The sequence below is a fragment of the Balaenoptera ricei genome, chromosome 12 (assembly GCF_028023285.1).
Source record: "Balaenoptera ricei isolate mBalRic1 chromosome 12, mBalRic1.hap2, whole genome shotgun sequence".
NCBI lineage: Eukaryota > Metazoa > Chordata > Mammalia > Artiodactyla > Balaenopteridae > Balaenoptera > Balaenoptera ricei.
Window position 1 is genome coordinate 50,622 of NC_082650.1, and position 16,742 is coordinate 67,363.

The 16,742-nt window shown below is 40.3% G+C and overlaps 1 protein-coding gene across 8 annotated transcripts; it reads right to left on the bottom strand.

The window, feature by feature from the left end:
* Positions 1-495: 495 nt before the first annotated feature.
* TBP (TATA-box binding protein) lies at positions 496-16,702 on the bottom strand. Of its 8 annotated transcripts, none has more exons than XM_059940766.1 (10): positions 16,438-16,702; positions 15,059-15,342; positions 13,112-13,178; positions 12,175-12,375; positions 9,616-9,998; positions 6,905-6,992; positions 5,062-5,153; positions 3,868-4,035; positions 2,561-2,655; positions 496-1,864 (listed from the first exon to the last, which is right to left on the bottom strand). In XM_059940766.1, the coding sequence occupies exons 4-10, from the start codon at positions 12,226-12,228 to the stop codon at positions 1,785-1,787; spliced, it is 960 nt and encodes a 319-aa protein (XP_059796749.1). In that variant the 5' UTR covers positions 12,229-12,375; positions 13,112-13,178; positions 15,059-15,342; positions 16,438-16,702; the 3' UTR covers positions 496-1,784. The 8 variants fall into 8 exon arrangements, with proteins under 8 accessions (XP_059796749.1, XP_059796750.1, XP_059796752.1 ...); XM_059940767.1 differs by having other exon boundaries at positions 12,175-12,378; XM_059940769.1 differs by having other exon boundaries at positions 13,081-13,178.
* Between the last annotated feature and the right edge of the window lie 40 nt (positions 16,703-16,742).

Genomic DNA, 16,742 nt, shown 5'->3' on the forward strand with positions numbered 1-16,742 from the left:
ACTGAAGAACCTAAGAGAAGACTCACACGTGGGGAAACAATTCTTTCTTGAATAGAAGGAGATCATATTGGACTGATGTCTTTCCAATTCATCCATACATTACTGACATCACTAATGATTGGAAAATGCAAGAAAAGGGCCCTTCATACACCATGTTCTCTCTGGAGTGTAATCTGGTATGGATCTATCAAAACCTAGGATGTATAAATGCTCTTAATGCAGTGACTCCTCTTCTAGGCATGTTACTACAGAAATACCTGTACTTATCCACCAATACACATAAAAGGATGTTCCCTGCAGCACCTGTTTATAATAGTGAAACACTACAGATAACATAAATGACCATAATTACGGAAATGGTTAAATACATAAACTTGTGTAACCATCAGATTACACCATCAGATTATATCATGTGGCACCATCAGATTCCATTTCATGGCAGTATGTTTGTCATGGAAAAATGTGTATGATATAGTGACTAAAAAAAGGAAGCTATAAAATCAAACATATGCTTTACTATTTTTTCAATATGATAACAAAAGCACCCCCAAAGGAAAAAATCTGAACAGAAGAGGGCTGGGGAGGTACCCACCAATCCGGTAGTTAACCTGGGGAAACAGACAGAAGGGAGAGGAAGGAAGAAACTTCCTGGTTGTATACCGCTGAGCCGTCTGAAAAAATATTTTTACAATTAAAAAGAAAAACACGCACCCGAACAATGAACCCCAAGAACTTACACATGCTCACCTGATATTCATGAGAAAAACAGATACCTCACCAGTCGGTGGACGACCCCAGCTCTAACACTGAAGGCCTTTGGCTTAGAGCCCGTGTTTGCCACTTACGGGCTCTGTAACCTTGGGCAGACCCTCAGCTGGGGCCTACCTTGCCCTACTTGTGAAAGAGGAACAAAACCTAACTGCAGCTTTTGTGAGAAGGCAACGTATCTGGGAAACGGGAGGTGCTCAATGTATGGGACGTAATAAACACGTTTTGTGAGCAACTTAAAATTTTCAGACAATTCTTCCATTTTCACTGCAACATACAATGAAATGTTGATTGAAACAAACAACAAGCAAGCAAGCAAGCAAACACACTGAAATGGTTTCAGGCATTATATCTAAAATACGACTTTTTAAACAGTATGAGCACATGAATCTTACAAAGTTTCATTTATAACATCAATCTAACACTTTTATAAACAGCATTTATTGTACAGAGTACTCTGAAGGAAGAAAAATATGTACAGCCATTTGTTTTCATTAATACATTTCTATTCTGTCCTGCAATACTGAAAAGGCGGAATGTGGCACAAAAATAACCCATAGGAGTTACAAATTAGAAAACAACACTTTTAAAAAAGATTTTTACTTTTCTGGTAGAAATATAAAAACTGTGGTTTATGGGGAAGAAATTAAACAAAATAAAGTCCAATCGATTGTTGAGGTGGCTTTAACACTTAAAGTTTTGTCCCTTAAACCAACTTGTCAACAGCAGTAAGTGTTTAAAATCTAAATATAAATAAACGGGCAGCGCTGCCCAAATAGCAGCACAGTTCGAGCAACTTACAGTAACACTTCGGTGTTCTCTGTGTAGAAATAATACCCCCTTCCTGGCATCCCTATGGGGTACACATGCAGGAGAGCTTCACCTCGTGCTGCAACCTACAACCGGACATCCATCCTCTCATCACATGGGGCCGTCCACAACACCACTAAATGTACCAGAACTGATTTGTTTTAAAAAAACAAGTGGGTGGGGGAGGCAGGAGTACATGACAGCCATTACGTTGTCTTCCTGAAACCCTTTAGAATAGGGTAGATGTTCTCAAAGGCTTCATAAATTTCTGCTCTGACTTTAGCACCTATGAAGACAAGTTGGAGTAGAGAAGAGTCTGAAACGGCATTTGTTAACATAAAACCACAAGCACAATTCTCTCCACACCCAGTAAGACAGATGCATTAAAACATCAACGATGGACCCTTGTCATAATCCTATTTTTGTTTTTAAGGTGTTATTTTTTTAAGTTGGCTTTTTAAAAAAATTACAAAAGCAGCGCCCCAGGTGACTCCAGCTTCCTTCCCCACAGTCTGCCCATGTGACCGGTGTTGGTCTCTGGACTGTGTCAGAACCCAGCAGGGCAGCAGTGAGAGTGGCTGAATCTTATTCTCCCAATCGCTGCCTTCAGACAAGCTCTTTTGAATCTTCCTTTGTTGTCGCAACATGATAATGGTGATGAACCCCAAAGTTTTAGACGATGGTACCCAACTTAAAACGCCATCTGTTATGCAATGTAATGCCCACCTCCCCCTTCCCCCCCAAGGTCAGGCTTCAGCTGAAGCACCAGCAGGGCTGTGCTCTGACTGCCCTCGGCTCACTCCCTCTGCTGGGTACGTTTCCCGTCAGAGTGTCAGGGTCAGGGGAAGAGGAAAAAGGGGCAAAGCTTCTTTACAAGTAACTAGTCAACTGTCCCGACAATGTGGTATTACTTCTTAGCACTGAGAAAATGCCATTCTTCACACTTTCAAAACTTCGAACAGTACTTCCTGTTGCAACTTACCTGTTAATACAACTTTTCCAGAAACAAAAATAAGGAGAACAATTCTCGGTTTGATCATTCTGTAGATTAAACCAGGAAATAACTCTGGCTCATAACTAGAAGGAAAATGGCAGAAACAGTTTAGAAATTAACAGCTGCTCATGCCTTTAGGAAAAATGGGGACCTGAACAAGGGAAAGTACTGGGTAAGCAGCACACTAATGAGGAGGTGAAGCCCAATTCTTAAGTAGCATCACAGGAGAGAGTACTCAAGGCCAGGGAGGCCAACTTGTAACTGGCACTTGAAGACCAACTAACTCTATTTCTAATGAATCTGGATTTCTGGACATAAGAACAAGAGCTTTATAAGTATGTTCTATAGTCTCCGACCTTTATCAAGTTTCATTCTGGACAAGTTTACACCAACTTACAAGAGCCCAATAATCATTTATTTATAAGATCTGACAGTCACACAGTTTACCTTCTAATCATTCACATCTCATCTCCTTAAACTGAAATATCTCTAGCTGTTAACTTTGTTCAGGCAATTTAACCAAAGTGATAGAAAAGATACTAGTAGGAGACTGAATCTTTCCCTGACTATGCTGTCTGACTAAATGCACTATTGGTATGTTTTATTCTAATCCTAGTAATCTCATTTTCTTAGTTAGAGAGATTGAAAACAGTTAGGATGTGTGACTGTGTTTAACCTAGTGGAAAATTCAAGATAGGCTTCTCTGAGGAAGAGATGCTGGGGTGGATATGTGAAATGCCAGTGGGACTTTCCTAGGTGAAAAGTGAAATAAGAGTGTGCCAGGTATAAAAGTGGGACGTGCAAGGGCCCTGGTGCAATAAGGGCATGATAAGCCTTGGGGGTGCTACGAGCAGAGAGGCTGGAGAGGTGGGCAGGGACTACCTGCCTTGTAAGTCTTCGTCAGGAAGTAGCAGGGAAAATAAATGTTGCCTAGCACAAAAGATTCAAACAGCTGGGGAAAAAACTGATACAAGAGGTTGTGGACTTTGTTCATGCATTTAAAATGTATTTAGTGAGCAATAAAATGATAAAACATACAGAAGGGGAATCAATTTCATCCCAGTAAAGGGGAGTTTTGGGTGTCGTTAAGTGAAATGACAGGGAAGTAGGAGGCTGGTGAGAATAACAGGTGTTACCAAAGACATCAGGAAGAAACTTCAACAATAAATATACCTATAAGTATATCATTTGTTCTTACATATTAATTAGTTTGCATATGTTTTATCATGAACAGTGTTTCAATAAATTATAAATTAATTGTTGCCAAAAGCAATCACAATCCATTTCAGACTCACCTACTGAACTGTTGGTGGGTAAGCACAAGGCCTTCTAACCTTATAGGGAACTTCACGTCGCAGCTCCCCACCATGTTCTGAATCTTGAAGTCCAAGAACTTAGCTGGAAAACCCAACTTCTGTACAACCCTGGCATATTTTCTTGCTGCTAGTCTGGACTGTTCTTCACTAGGAAAAGAAAAAGTGAAATATTCATACTCAAAGACAGCTAAAATAGTTATTTAGATGAAAAACTTATAAAAAGCCCAAATTAGGAAAGATATTTTATAAAGTGTAAACTGGTCACCCCTTCCAATAAAGAAAAGCTCAACAGACATTAACAGTTTTATGTACAAAGTATTCCTGTGTCCTTGACAGAAAACTTAGGCCTACCAAAATGAATCCTTTCAATTCACCAAATTACTGATAGTCCTAGATTTTTTTTAAAAAAATATTTATTTATTTATTTGGCTGTGCCGGGTCTTAGTTGCAGCACACGGGATCTTCATTGCAGCACGCGGGATCGTTAGTTGCGGCATGTGGAATCTTTAGTTGTGGCATGCAAACTCTTAGTTGCCGCATGTGGGATTTAATTCCCTGACCAGGGATCGAACCCGGGCCGCCTGCATTGGGAGCGCAGAGTCTTAAGCCACTGGACTACCAGAGAAGTCCCGACAGCCCTAGATTTTACACATCATCACCATTATCATTAATATTATTGTAGTTGAGCTCACAAGTTTCTACTGAGATGAAAACTAACAAGCTTCATTTGGACAGGAAAATAATGATGAGACTTATACTCAAAGAATGCATACACTAATTCCTCTTTTATGTGAAGTCTTTCTTTATCCATTCCTAGAAGTCATCTCTTGGACAAAACTATGACTTAGCAGGGCAGGGCTCACGTAACAAAAGCAGAATGAAAGCAGTATCATCGTCGACAAAAGGCTCTCAAGTGCAGGGTCATGAATGACAAAAATGAGGCATGCATACATGCTGAATTGTATGGAAATAAGGTGATAGCATACACCCTAAACTAATGCCTGATTTTAAGAAAATGAAGTTACTGCTGTCTAAAAGTGATGAGAATCAACTATTTTAATAAGAAAGCAACAATAACATTTTATTAAAGTATTAGCCTAACCCCTAGAAACCATGACACAGCCATTTCTTTCGTAACATACAGACCAGGACAATGAACTCCTTTAAACCCACCTCTTGGCTCCTGTGCACACCATCTTCCCAGAACTGAATATCAGTGCAGTGGTCCGGGGCTCTCTTATTCTCATGATTACAGCAGCAAACCGCTAAAACAGCCAGAGACAATAGTTAATGATGTCATGCCAGACTGCTGACTTCTGTCAGGAGAACTAGACAATGAGAAAGAACACCCCAAATAGGAAGAAGGACCTGGTACTTAGACGGTTATCAAGATATCTGTCGTGTTTCCATACAGGACTCCCTCACATCACCATGTGCCACACATCTTTTGCATACGGAGCAAACATATAAGCTGTGACTGCTAAGGCGGTTGGACCGAGATCTCTGTGTTCTGTCATACACATCCCAACAACTGAAGACAAGGAATATGCAAAATATTTTTCTTTAACTATACATTTTGTTTTATTAATTTTTTTTAGGCAAATCTACTGAAAAACCTTTTCCACCTCCAGAAGGAATTAATAAATCAGATTACAAGCATATCAACGCATAGTGACGTTACCTCCTGTTTCCAATACTTTTAGAAACTGAATTGGTGGATTGGCATTTATATAAATGCAATGGCCTCAGTGATTAGGTTACATGATATAAAGCAAAAAATTAGTTTCAAAATAACTGAAATTTTAATATCTGCTATCCAATTACACATGAAAAAATTTGTATTATTTCTAATCAAGATCACTCTTTGACAAATTAGATTGCTTTCACAATTTTAGTTTAAAAACTACTATATGTCTTCTCTCTGATTTTACCACCATGTAAAAATGTTAGCATTATATTCTAGTTTATACAAGTCCCAGGAAATGCCTAATTATTTTGCATTTCCTAAATTCCCTCTACTGGTTTTATTGCTTGGATAACTAATATCATTTCATTAGAAAAAATTATGTAAAATCATGTATTCAACTTAATAAAATTCTGACAAAAGATTCTTATAATGCTACACTCATATGGATTTGCCATATGCATTAGGCTGTTATTTTTTTTTGTTTAATAAATTTATTTATTTTATTTATTTATTTTTGGCTGCGTTGGGTCTTCATTGCTGTGCACGGGCTTTCTCTAGTTGTGGCAAGCGGGGGCTACTCTTCCTTGCAGTGCGCGGGCTTCTCACTGCGGTGGCTTCTCATGTTGCAGAGCACGGGCTCTAGGCGTGCGGGCCTCAGTAGTTGTGGCTCACGGGCTCTAGAGCGCAGGCTCAGTAGCTGTGGTGCACGGGCTTAGGTGCTCCGCGGCATGTGGGATCTTCCCAGAGCAGGGATCGAACCCATGTCCCCCGTACTGGCAGGGGGATTCTTAACCACTGCGCCACCAGGGAAGTCCTAGGCTATTATCTTAAAATCAGAAAACTTGTAGGTATTTTTCCCTTAATCTTTTTATTATAACAAAATCGGCAGTTATACAAAGGTAGAAAATATAATAAACTTCTTGTACTTATTATCCAACTTTAACAATTATTAACTTTTGGCTAATCTTGTTTCATCCATATGCCCCTTTCCCAATTCTCCAACTGGATTATTCTGAAGTAAATTCCAGGTAGCATGGCATTCTATTCTATATAGTTTTCAAAACATAAATGGGATCATACTATATATTTTGTTCTGTAACTTCACATGATCCCCTCACAATGGATATGTCAAACTTTATCTTGTGGACTGCTTTATTCCTAGAGTCTCTTACTTGGCAGCTATTCAATAAAAATGCTGCATATTTTGCTTTAAATCCTTGTTTTGCTGGTGTCAACAAACTTAAACACAACATATTCTTTTTGATCTAGAGACCTTTGGAAGAAAATTCTGTATTATTATAGTCTGAAATACATTAAAATTGTTCTGACCTTGGGATTATATTCAGCATTCCGGGCACGAAGTGCAATGGTCTTTAGGTCAAGTTTACAACCAAGATTCACTGTGGATACAATATTTCTGTAAGAAATTAGAAAAGAAAACATGATTATTTACTGTTAGTGTTAGATGATTACCTAGAAATCGTATTCTTTCATTAGAACTAATTTAATGAAATTTAATGAGATTAAATTAGTTTAATTTAAACTATCTTAATTTTTTAAATTAAAATTTTAAAAAATTGCTGACATTAAGTGTTTAAACAAGTACCAAACACCATGCCAACATTTTACAAAGATAATCTCACTTAATACTTACACTGCACTATGAAGTAATAACTATTAATACTGCCATTTTCAGATGAAGAAGCTGAGGCTTAAATGGGGGTAACTTGCTCTGTATACACATGGCTCCTAAGTGAGGTATGACTTTCTCACTTCTCTCAAAATAAGTATCTTTTGGAAGAACAGAAGTTCAATTATCTTTGACAAAGGAAGAAAACCAGTGTTTTCCTCTGATTAACCCTCAGTAAGTCAGGAAAAACAAACATCACCATTTATTATCTGGGTCCAATGAACACTTTTCATTTTTTAATATTCTTATATAATTTTATAAATAACTTATAAATTAGTTGTAACATCACTCTCTTGTGAATACTGATCCCAGATTGCAAATACATCTCCAACTGTTCCAGCTCATGGCTGCTTCTGGGTCTTTTTTTTGCACTGTCAAAATGCAATACCTTTGAAAACTTGATGGCTCATAATTAGGTTGAAAAGAGGTTAAGGTGTCTTCTTTAATACACAACTGTAATGCCAGTTAGGATGATCAACTCAATGCTCTCATTTCTACATCACCTATTTCCTTCCAATCAATTTTACATACACAAGTTCACAGAACTTTCTTATAATCTATTTTATTTCTGTAGAATTGGTAGTAACATCGCTACTTCCTTTTCTGATTTTAGTAATTTGAGTCTTCCCTTTTTTTGTTAGTCTAACTAAACGTTTGTTGATTTTTTTCAAAGAACCAACCTTTTGTTTCACTGATTTTCTCTATTGCTTTTCTTTTCTCTATTTCATTTCTCTCTGCCCTAATCTTTACTATTTCCTTCCTTCTGCTAGCTTTGGGGTTAGTTTGTTCTTTTTTTAGTTGTAATGTTAAGTTATTGATTTGAAATATTTCTTGTTTTTTAATGTGATCATTTATAGGTATAAATTTCACCCATAGCACCACATTTGCTGCATCCCGTATGTTTTAGTATGTTGCATTTTTGTTTTCATTTGTCTATAAGTATTTTCTAACTGCCCCTGTGATCTTCAATCCATTGGCTGTTTAAAAGTGTGTTATTTGGACTTCCCTGGTGGCGCAGTGGTTAAGAATCCGCCTGCCAATGCAGGGGACACGGGTTTGAGCCCTCGTCTGGGAAGATCCCACATGCCGCGGAGCAACTAAGCCCATGCACCACAACTACTGAGCCTGCGCTCTAGAGCCCACGAGCCACAACTACTGAGCCCACGCACCGCAATGAAGAGTAGCCCCTGCTCGCTGCAACTAGAGAAAGCGCGCGCGCGCAGCAACGAAAACCCAACACAGCCAAAAATAAAAATAAATAAATAAGTTTATAACAAAAATAAATTAAAAAAATAAAAGTATGTTATTTAATTTCTACAATCTTGTGAATTTTCTGGGACGCTTTGTGGAATACCAGAAATATTACGGTGTTGGCAAGAAACAAACACCCCATCTGAACTGGGTAGAATTTACGATTTAAACCAAAGGTGGAAATTAAATGCACACAGGAGCCAGGTAAGTGTGCAGGACAATAGGGTATGGTGTTTATAGAGGTGAGCTAACAAGTGCTTATCTTTCTAAAATCATTAAGATTAAAATTATTTTGTTTTTTAAATTGTTTCAGATCAAACAAACACCCAAGGCAAGATTTAGGTCACTGGATAACAGTCAGGATCCATGGCTAAACACTACTTAGTTCTAAAAATGATCAGGAATGACTTACAAGAAAACTGGGTAACACAGTTGTTACAAATAACCCCTGATGTGGCCATAAACTTCCTAAAGGCAAAAGCTATATACTTCTCAGTGACTTTAACAATATTTGTTTGTTTTTCAGGAAGGATAAATTTTCCCTACCCATCCCCTACCCAGTTCTGTTATATATAGGATCTAATTCAATTAGATAGAAAAATACATTTAGGACAAGAACAGCCATCCTCAGCTTGTGGAAAGGGCACAGTTCTTCAAAAATTTACATGCAGCCCTTACAATAACCAATGAAGGAAAACAAGGACCACTATGAACTATAATGATTCTGCGACTAAGTTATTAATCTTCCCAAAGATTAAAAATATCACAAGGGAAGGAGACTACATAAAGCTTCATTTGGTAAATCAGCTACAGCAAAATGTCTACAATAACAATAATGCAATCCAAATTGGACTTCATTGGCCCAAGCATATAAGCACAGCTAGTAAATTTCTCAAGATGTTATGAGAGCCTTTTACTGGGGGCACTGACTCACTAAGACAGCTTTCCTTTTCTTTCTCAAGTGAGAGATAAAGCGCGTTTGGATGCCTGGTCACCATTAGTGCCACACAAATCAATCAATCCATCTGAGAACAAAGAACAGCAGCACAGCTCCAGGGGACCCTCCAGGGCAGGGAAAGGACGTCCAACAAGTACTCACTGCAGCTGCGGCACAATCCCAGAGCTCTCCGAGGCAGGCGTGGCGGGGGTAATGGGGGTCATGGGCGTCATGGGGGAGGGATACAGCGGAGTGGTGCCCGGCAAGGGCGCGGTCGTAAGAGTCTGTGAGTGGAAGAGCTGTGGTGTCTGGCCGGAGGCCCCCTGGGTTGCCTGCTGGGACGTCGACTGCTGAACGGCTGCCGCTGCCGCCTGCTGCTGCTGCTGCTGCTGCTGCTGTTGCTGCTGCTGCTGCTGCTGCTGCTGCTGCCTCTGCTGCTCTTCCAACACAGACAGACTGTTGCTGCTCTGAATGGGCTGCGGAGTCAGTCCTGTGCCATACGGCATCATCGGACTAAAGATAGGGATTCCAGGAGTCATGGCACCCTGTGGGAAGTTAGGAGAGCAACGGGTTAGGCTGGCTGCTGTGAGTGTCTGCACGACTTGGCTGGTAGAACAGCAGGTGAGATTTGCAAAGACAGGCCCCTTCCGAGTACAAATGGGGTTATTTCGCAGTAATGGGGAGGAACTTGCTATTCTTACACACATCACTTTCTTCTTCAACATAACACAGTAGCTAAGAGCTTAGGATGTGGACGTAGACCTGGGTGTGAAATCCAACTCTGCTACTTACAACACGTGAGAATTTAAGGAAGCTCCTTAACCCTTCAGGCTCTACAGGATAACAATGCTCTAAGACTTAGAAAAAATTCTACTCTTTGAAAGATACCATTCAGAAAATTAAAACTTTGGACTTCCCTCGTGGTCCAGTGGTTAAGAACCTGTCTCGTAATACAGGGGACGCCGGTTCAATCCCTGGTCAGGGAACTAAGATCCCACAGGCTGCGGGGCAACTAAGCCCATGTGCCACAACTAGAGAGCCTGAGTGCCGCAACTACAGAGCCCATGTGCTCTGGATCCTGTGCACCACAATTAGAGAGAAGTCCGTGCACCACAACTAGAGAGAAGCCCACGTGCCGCAATGAAAGATCCCATGTGGCACAACTAAGACCCTACGCAGCCAAAAAAATAAAATAAATAAATATTTTTTTAAAAAAGAATTAAAAATTAAGCCAAAGACTACGAGAAAACATCTACCATACATATATCTGAGACAGAACTTGTATCCAGACTACAAAAAAAACAATCAAAATTCAATAAAAGATGAAAAAATAGACCAATAAAGAATGGGCAAAAGATGTGAAGGACATTTTACACATGAAGATCTGAAAATAGCTAATAAGCACCTGACAAGATCATAAGTCAACAGGAAAATGCTTGTACTTCTAGAATGGCTGAAGTAAAAACCCAAGTGCTGGTGAGAATGTGGAGCAACTAGAACTCTCACAGGTCGCTGGCAGAGCTTCAGAACACACTTTCTTATAAAGTTAAACACGCACTTACACAATGACCCAGCAATCCCACTCCTGAGTACTCACCCAAGAGAAACAAAAACATAGCAGACATGGAGAATGTACACAAACATACAGCACCTTTATTCATAATGGCCCCAACCTGGAAACAACCCTAATGTCAGCAACTGGAAAATGGACAAACTGTGGTACACCCATACAACAGAGTGCTACTTGGTGATAAAAAGGAACTTGCTGATATACAGAGAAGACAGACACAAAAAAAGCATATACTGGTATGATGCCATTTGCATGATATTCTAGAGTACGCAAAACTATCTCTAACTCTGGAAAGCAGATCAGTAGTTGCCTGGAGCTAGGGGAGTGACTGCAAAGGGGCAGGAAGGGATTTTTAGGGTGATGGAAATGTTCCATAACTTTCACAGGTGCATACACTTATCAAAACACATACTTAAAATGGGTGTTTTTGGACTTCCCTGGTGGCACGGTGCATAAGAATCCACCTGCCAATGCAGGGGAAACAGGTTCGATCCCTGGTCTGGGAAGATCCCACATGCCACAGAGTAGTGAAGCCCGTGCACCACAACTACTGAGCCTGTGCTCTAGGGCCCACGTGCCACAACTACTGAAGCCCACACACCTAGAGCCCATGCTCTGCAACAAGAGAAGCCACCACAAGAAGAAGCCCGCTCACCGCAATTAGAGAAAGCCCGCGTGCAGCAACAAAGACCCAACGGAGCCAAAAACAAAATTAAATCTTAAAAGAAAAAGAGTGTTTTTATTTAAGTATGTAAACTACATTTCAACAGAAGTTACTTAAAAAATTTAAAAGTAGCTACATTATTTGGAACCTTAAACATAAAAATGAAAAGATAAAACTAGAAAATAATTTGGCTAGAGTTATCTCCAAAATCAAACACACTATAATCACTCGGACCACTTTCATAAGTGTTTATCAAAAGATTAAGTTTTATAGACAAATACACATTTTAGCTTCCAAACAAACTCCCCAAATCAAAGACTATCATGCCTATTTAAAGCCTAATAGAACTTCTCAATGAAATAAAGGAGGCTTAAAAAATATAAATCCATTTTCAACAACAGATGGTTAAATTCCCTTGCTTCCCTTTTACACTGTCTCTAACAATGCAGATTCTGTCCTACGTGTACCCTCCCTCCAGTTGTGTTACCTGAGGGGAGGCCAGGCCCTGGGCATAGGGTGGGAGGCTGTTGTTCTGATCCATGAGGTTCACTTTCTTCTCGGCAAATCAAAAACCTTTGGACTGGGAATCACCGCGGCACTCAGTCTTCTCCTAGAGCATCCCCAGCACACTCTTGGCGACTTCCGCAACTCTCTGGGTTATCTTCATGCACACCAAGAAACAGGGACGCTGCTTTGAAAAAAGTTTGAAGTTTAACGTAAGAATACAGGTAAGCTATACAGTCTTATAAACCAGTTTCATGGTTAAACAAAAAACAAACAAACAAAGAATGAAAAAAACCAACGAAACTATTTTGGAATATATTTCTTTTTACCTTACAAAGCTGAAATCTTATTCCTTCCACATTTCCTGTGACTGCATGCAAAATTACCAACAGGACAAAAAATTGGTTTTTTATGTGTTTAATTTATAGTCTTATAATGTTAAAAATTAAGATACATAATCAACATTAAAAACTTTTGGGGAAAAACACCCAGGGAAAACAAATTCCTAAGGAACCTGTCACATCTGAGTAGAAATATTTATTATGCACTGTATACACAGCGCTATTAGGCTAAATTCAAGTTTTAAAATATTCCATTCAGCATTCTATCCTCTACAATGTCTTGGGCATTAAGTTTAATAAATTTTGAATTGGATCCAATACACTTTAGTGTGCTCATTTATTGAACAACTACTTTAAATAAAACACTGTGATAGAAACCGTACAGACATAAAAATAAGCATCATGTTTTTATATATGTAATAACTTTACTTCTTCAGAACACATATATACAAACTATGCCTGTATCTGGCTTTCCTCAAATCATCTCTTTACTGGCTACACGTTTGAAATTTCTTTTAGTCAAAAGAACCGAGTGACTGATGAACTACCTCTTATTGTTTAGTTCAGATGGACTCCTACCGTGCTCGGGGCTGCTGTGGGAACTGACCGATTCAAACAGGACCGATTAACACCTCAAGAACAGCATCTAATTATCACACAGTAAGCACAGGATAAATGTTAGCTATTGTTATTAGATTTCAGTTTAAACATTACCATCTAATAAGATATTCTCACACAGAACTTACAGATCTTAAAGTTACAAGTTATACGTCAAAGACACACATGTAACTCAAGCACGTACTGGTACAAAATAGGCACTCAGAAAGAATCTGATAATGACTTTGAAAGGACAAAGGACTGCAAAGACTATATATCCTACATATTCATCAATGGAAAACAGACCAAAAAAAAGAGAAAACTCTGCTTCAGAAAACATGAGACATTTAAGAAAATTATGCTCTTTCGGACACTGTTATCCTCTTACAACAACAGAACTGCTGCAAATATAAAAATGAAGAGGCATTTGATCCCTGGCATCAAAGAGTTCAATTTGAAGGGTTTGTAAATAATCACTGCAAAACTTCAGTGCTATAATAGCAGATATGCACTATGCTAAGCCCCGTGAGTGAAGAAATCAGCAATCTATGTCTTTGTAATCTCTGTACTTAGTACAGGGCCTGGCATATAGTATGTGATCATGAATGAATGCATACATGCCACACAAGACAATATAACTGCCAAGTGTTCTGAAGAGTGTGTTCATAAAGCAGGGACCATACGGCCTGGGTCTAGCAAGGAGAGAAGGAATTTACATCCAGCATTTCAGGCAGAAGAAAGATCAAGCAGAAAGAGACAAACACTGAAAGAGCATGCAGTATGCAAGCAACAAATTTAGCATGACTGCATGCAATGTTCCTGCAGGGGATGAGACAGCAAATATAAGTGGGGTCACATTATCAGGATTTTAAGTCATTATTACATAAGCAATACGAGCAGTGACAAGGTTTTGCAGTGCACCATGAGTAGATCTACTCTGGCAAGACTGTGGATGAATTCCAAGAGATAAAACTGGAGGCTGGAAGTTCGGTTTAAGACTCACTGCTGTGGTTCAGGCAAGAGCTAATGAGGGCAGGATGTAAACCACTCATTAATATGACTACAGATTATCCAGAAACTGGTGGCTCCAGACCCCTTTTTACAAACTAAGTCTAGAGAAGAAATCTGAGGAACTAGGTTGAGGCCTCATGTTACCATTTTCAGAGCTCATCTCTCATTCCCAGTGATGGAACTGACCATCTTTCCTCCCCTGTGTCATTAAAACCGCACAAGTACTACCGCACTACTTTATCCTCACAAAAGAGAGTTGTTTGTAGAATCTCCTCATTTTTTAGTCAAATTCGATAGTTTTTGGAGATAATCACTGATGAGGGAAAAGACTCAATTAATTCTGCATAGCCTTCTAGTGACTGCATATGTCAGTCAAACATAACCTTTTCGGAGACGCCTACCTGGAGTTTTAAACGAGAAAACCACACAGTCCAGGGCCTAGAGAGGGAGACCTTGTAAGGAAAGTGGTGTGTATTTGTATCTTACGCTCTAGCGGCCTCTGACAAAACGTTAAAAAGTCTCAAGCGCAACTTTATTATAAAACCACCACTGCTGGTAGCAAAACAGGTGGGCACAGGCCAGGGTGAATCTGCCTTTCAATATCGAGAAAAATTAACGGATGGCAGGACATAAAGACTCCGCGTCTTGGAAGAGCGGGACTGTCCTGCCCCAGGCCCCTCCCAGCACCCTGCACCCCACGCTCGTACAATGGGAAGCCGCTTTCGAACCACGGCAGAGGAAGGCACCCGGCGGGGTCGGCAGCCGGTACAGGCCGAAGCTGCGGCAGCACGAGCAGGAGGAACAGCCCCCGCGCGGTCTCCCCATCCATTCCGCGCCTCCTCCCACCATCACCCCAGGGCCCCGCTGCAGTGGTCACCTCTACACGAAACCTCAGAGAAAAGCTAAAAGGGCTGTTACCTGGAGTCACTGCAGAGACAACTACCGGTCGGCGAACACGAAGTTTAGCCGCAAACGGCCAAGGCGCCCGCTACGGCGACCGTTCCCGACCCTACAGAACTCCTGGCGCGCGTTGTTAACGTCACTTCCGCCAGTTCCGCCCTCGGCTTCGGCCGGCTACCCGCCGCGGAGCGCCGGCCATGGGAAGAGTGGGCGTTGCGTCACTTCCTGTGATTTGCTGGGTATTCGGCTTAAGGGAAACAAGGGGCGGGGCGGAGCTCTTCTGCCTTCCGGGCGAGGCCACCCTGCCAGAGTATTTTACGATTGGTTGTTGCTGGATGTAGTAGGCAAGACATTGATTTTTAAATGTTGACTGTTTAAACCCACTAGCGGTGTGACATTTAGCAAGTTACCAGACCTCTCCACCTCAGTTTCTTCGTCTGTAGGATGGAGTAATAATAGCACGTGTCCTCTAAGGATTGTGAGATGGATTAAGGAAATGCATGAACAGTGCCTGGCACATGGTAAGCATGTTAGCTTGTCTCAAACATGTAGAATGATAAACAAACAAACAAACAAAAAAACACCTGGTTTACAAATTCGATTATATTTTAATTCTGCTGCTACCATCTTATGCAGTATTTTCACATTGGTCACAAAGAGACTATAGGTAGTTGGACCCCAGAGTACCTCTCCTATGGTTCATTTAGGCATAATTACATGTTGTAATGCTTGTTAATTTGCTTCCTTTGTACTTAATATAATCAATGAGGTTGTGAGCCCCTTAAGGATAGGAAATGTTTTACAGAATTTTTGTGTCCAGGACGGTACCTGAATAAGTACAATACTTCTCTGTCCATAACCATCAAAGAAAATCCTTTGTTTACAGTAAAGTATGGGGAAAGTTTTAATTAAAAAAGTACTTTTCAAAAATCTTTTCTGCTTCCAGAATTGCATGTATATATCAGACAGTCCATTCGATATTAGCCAGCTGCTTGCTTGCTTTTTTACATAACATTTTTAAATTGTAAAATATAATATTCATATAAAGAAGTACATAAACCCATGTACAGATTAACAGACGGTATTAAATCAAGTAAAGACAACCGGTACTGCCGGCTCCACGACCCCCTACCCGTCCCCAGCCACACAGGCCCTTCCTACCCACTGTGTACCCCTAAGGTATATAGTATGTATTCTTTCGCTCAACGTCGGAAGACTCATCCATGTTGATGTGCCTTCGCTCTAGCTGAAGTAGGTTAATTTTTTTGCTGTGACACACCGCTCAGTTGCTTTATCCATTCTGCAGTTTATGGACATTTAGCTCATTTCCACTTTGGGGCCATTAAGAACAATGTTTTATGAACATTCTTACACGTCTTTCTGGCTAGGGTACATACCTCGGCGTGAAACTGCTGGGTCATGATGCGTGTGTATTTTCAACTATGCCGAGTAATGCCAATCCCTGTTCGAAATATGGCTGTACCAATTTACGCTCCAGTAGAGTCTTCGAGCTTCCGTTGCTCCATAGTTTTGCCAATTTCTTTGTAAGGTCAGACTTTAAAATTTTTATCCATCAGGAGTGATTTCGAATGTTTCCTTGGGAGAGAAAGCCTTTACCTCGCTGTCAGCTCTCTTGCAAGAGCGAGCGCCGGCTACTCACTGGAAGGCTACCGCGCTTGCCTCTAGGACCAATGACCGGCGT

Excerpts from the sequence above, each read along its gene's own strand:
- TBP (XM_059940772.1), bottom strand. The coding sequence starts at position 12,228 with ATGGATCAGAACAACAGCCTCCCACCCTATGCCCAGGGCCTGGCCTCC. Across the intron at positions 9,999-12,174 it reads AGGGCCTGGCCTCCCCTCAG|GGTGCCATGACTCCTGGAAT; the intron begins GTAACACAACTG and ends AACTTCCCACAG. Across the intron at positions 6,993-9,615 it reads GGGATTGTGCCGCAGCTGCA|AAATATTGTATCCACAGTGA; the intron begins GTGAGTACTTGT and ends AATTTCTTACAG.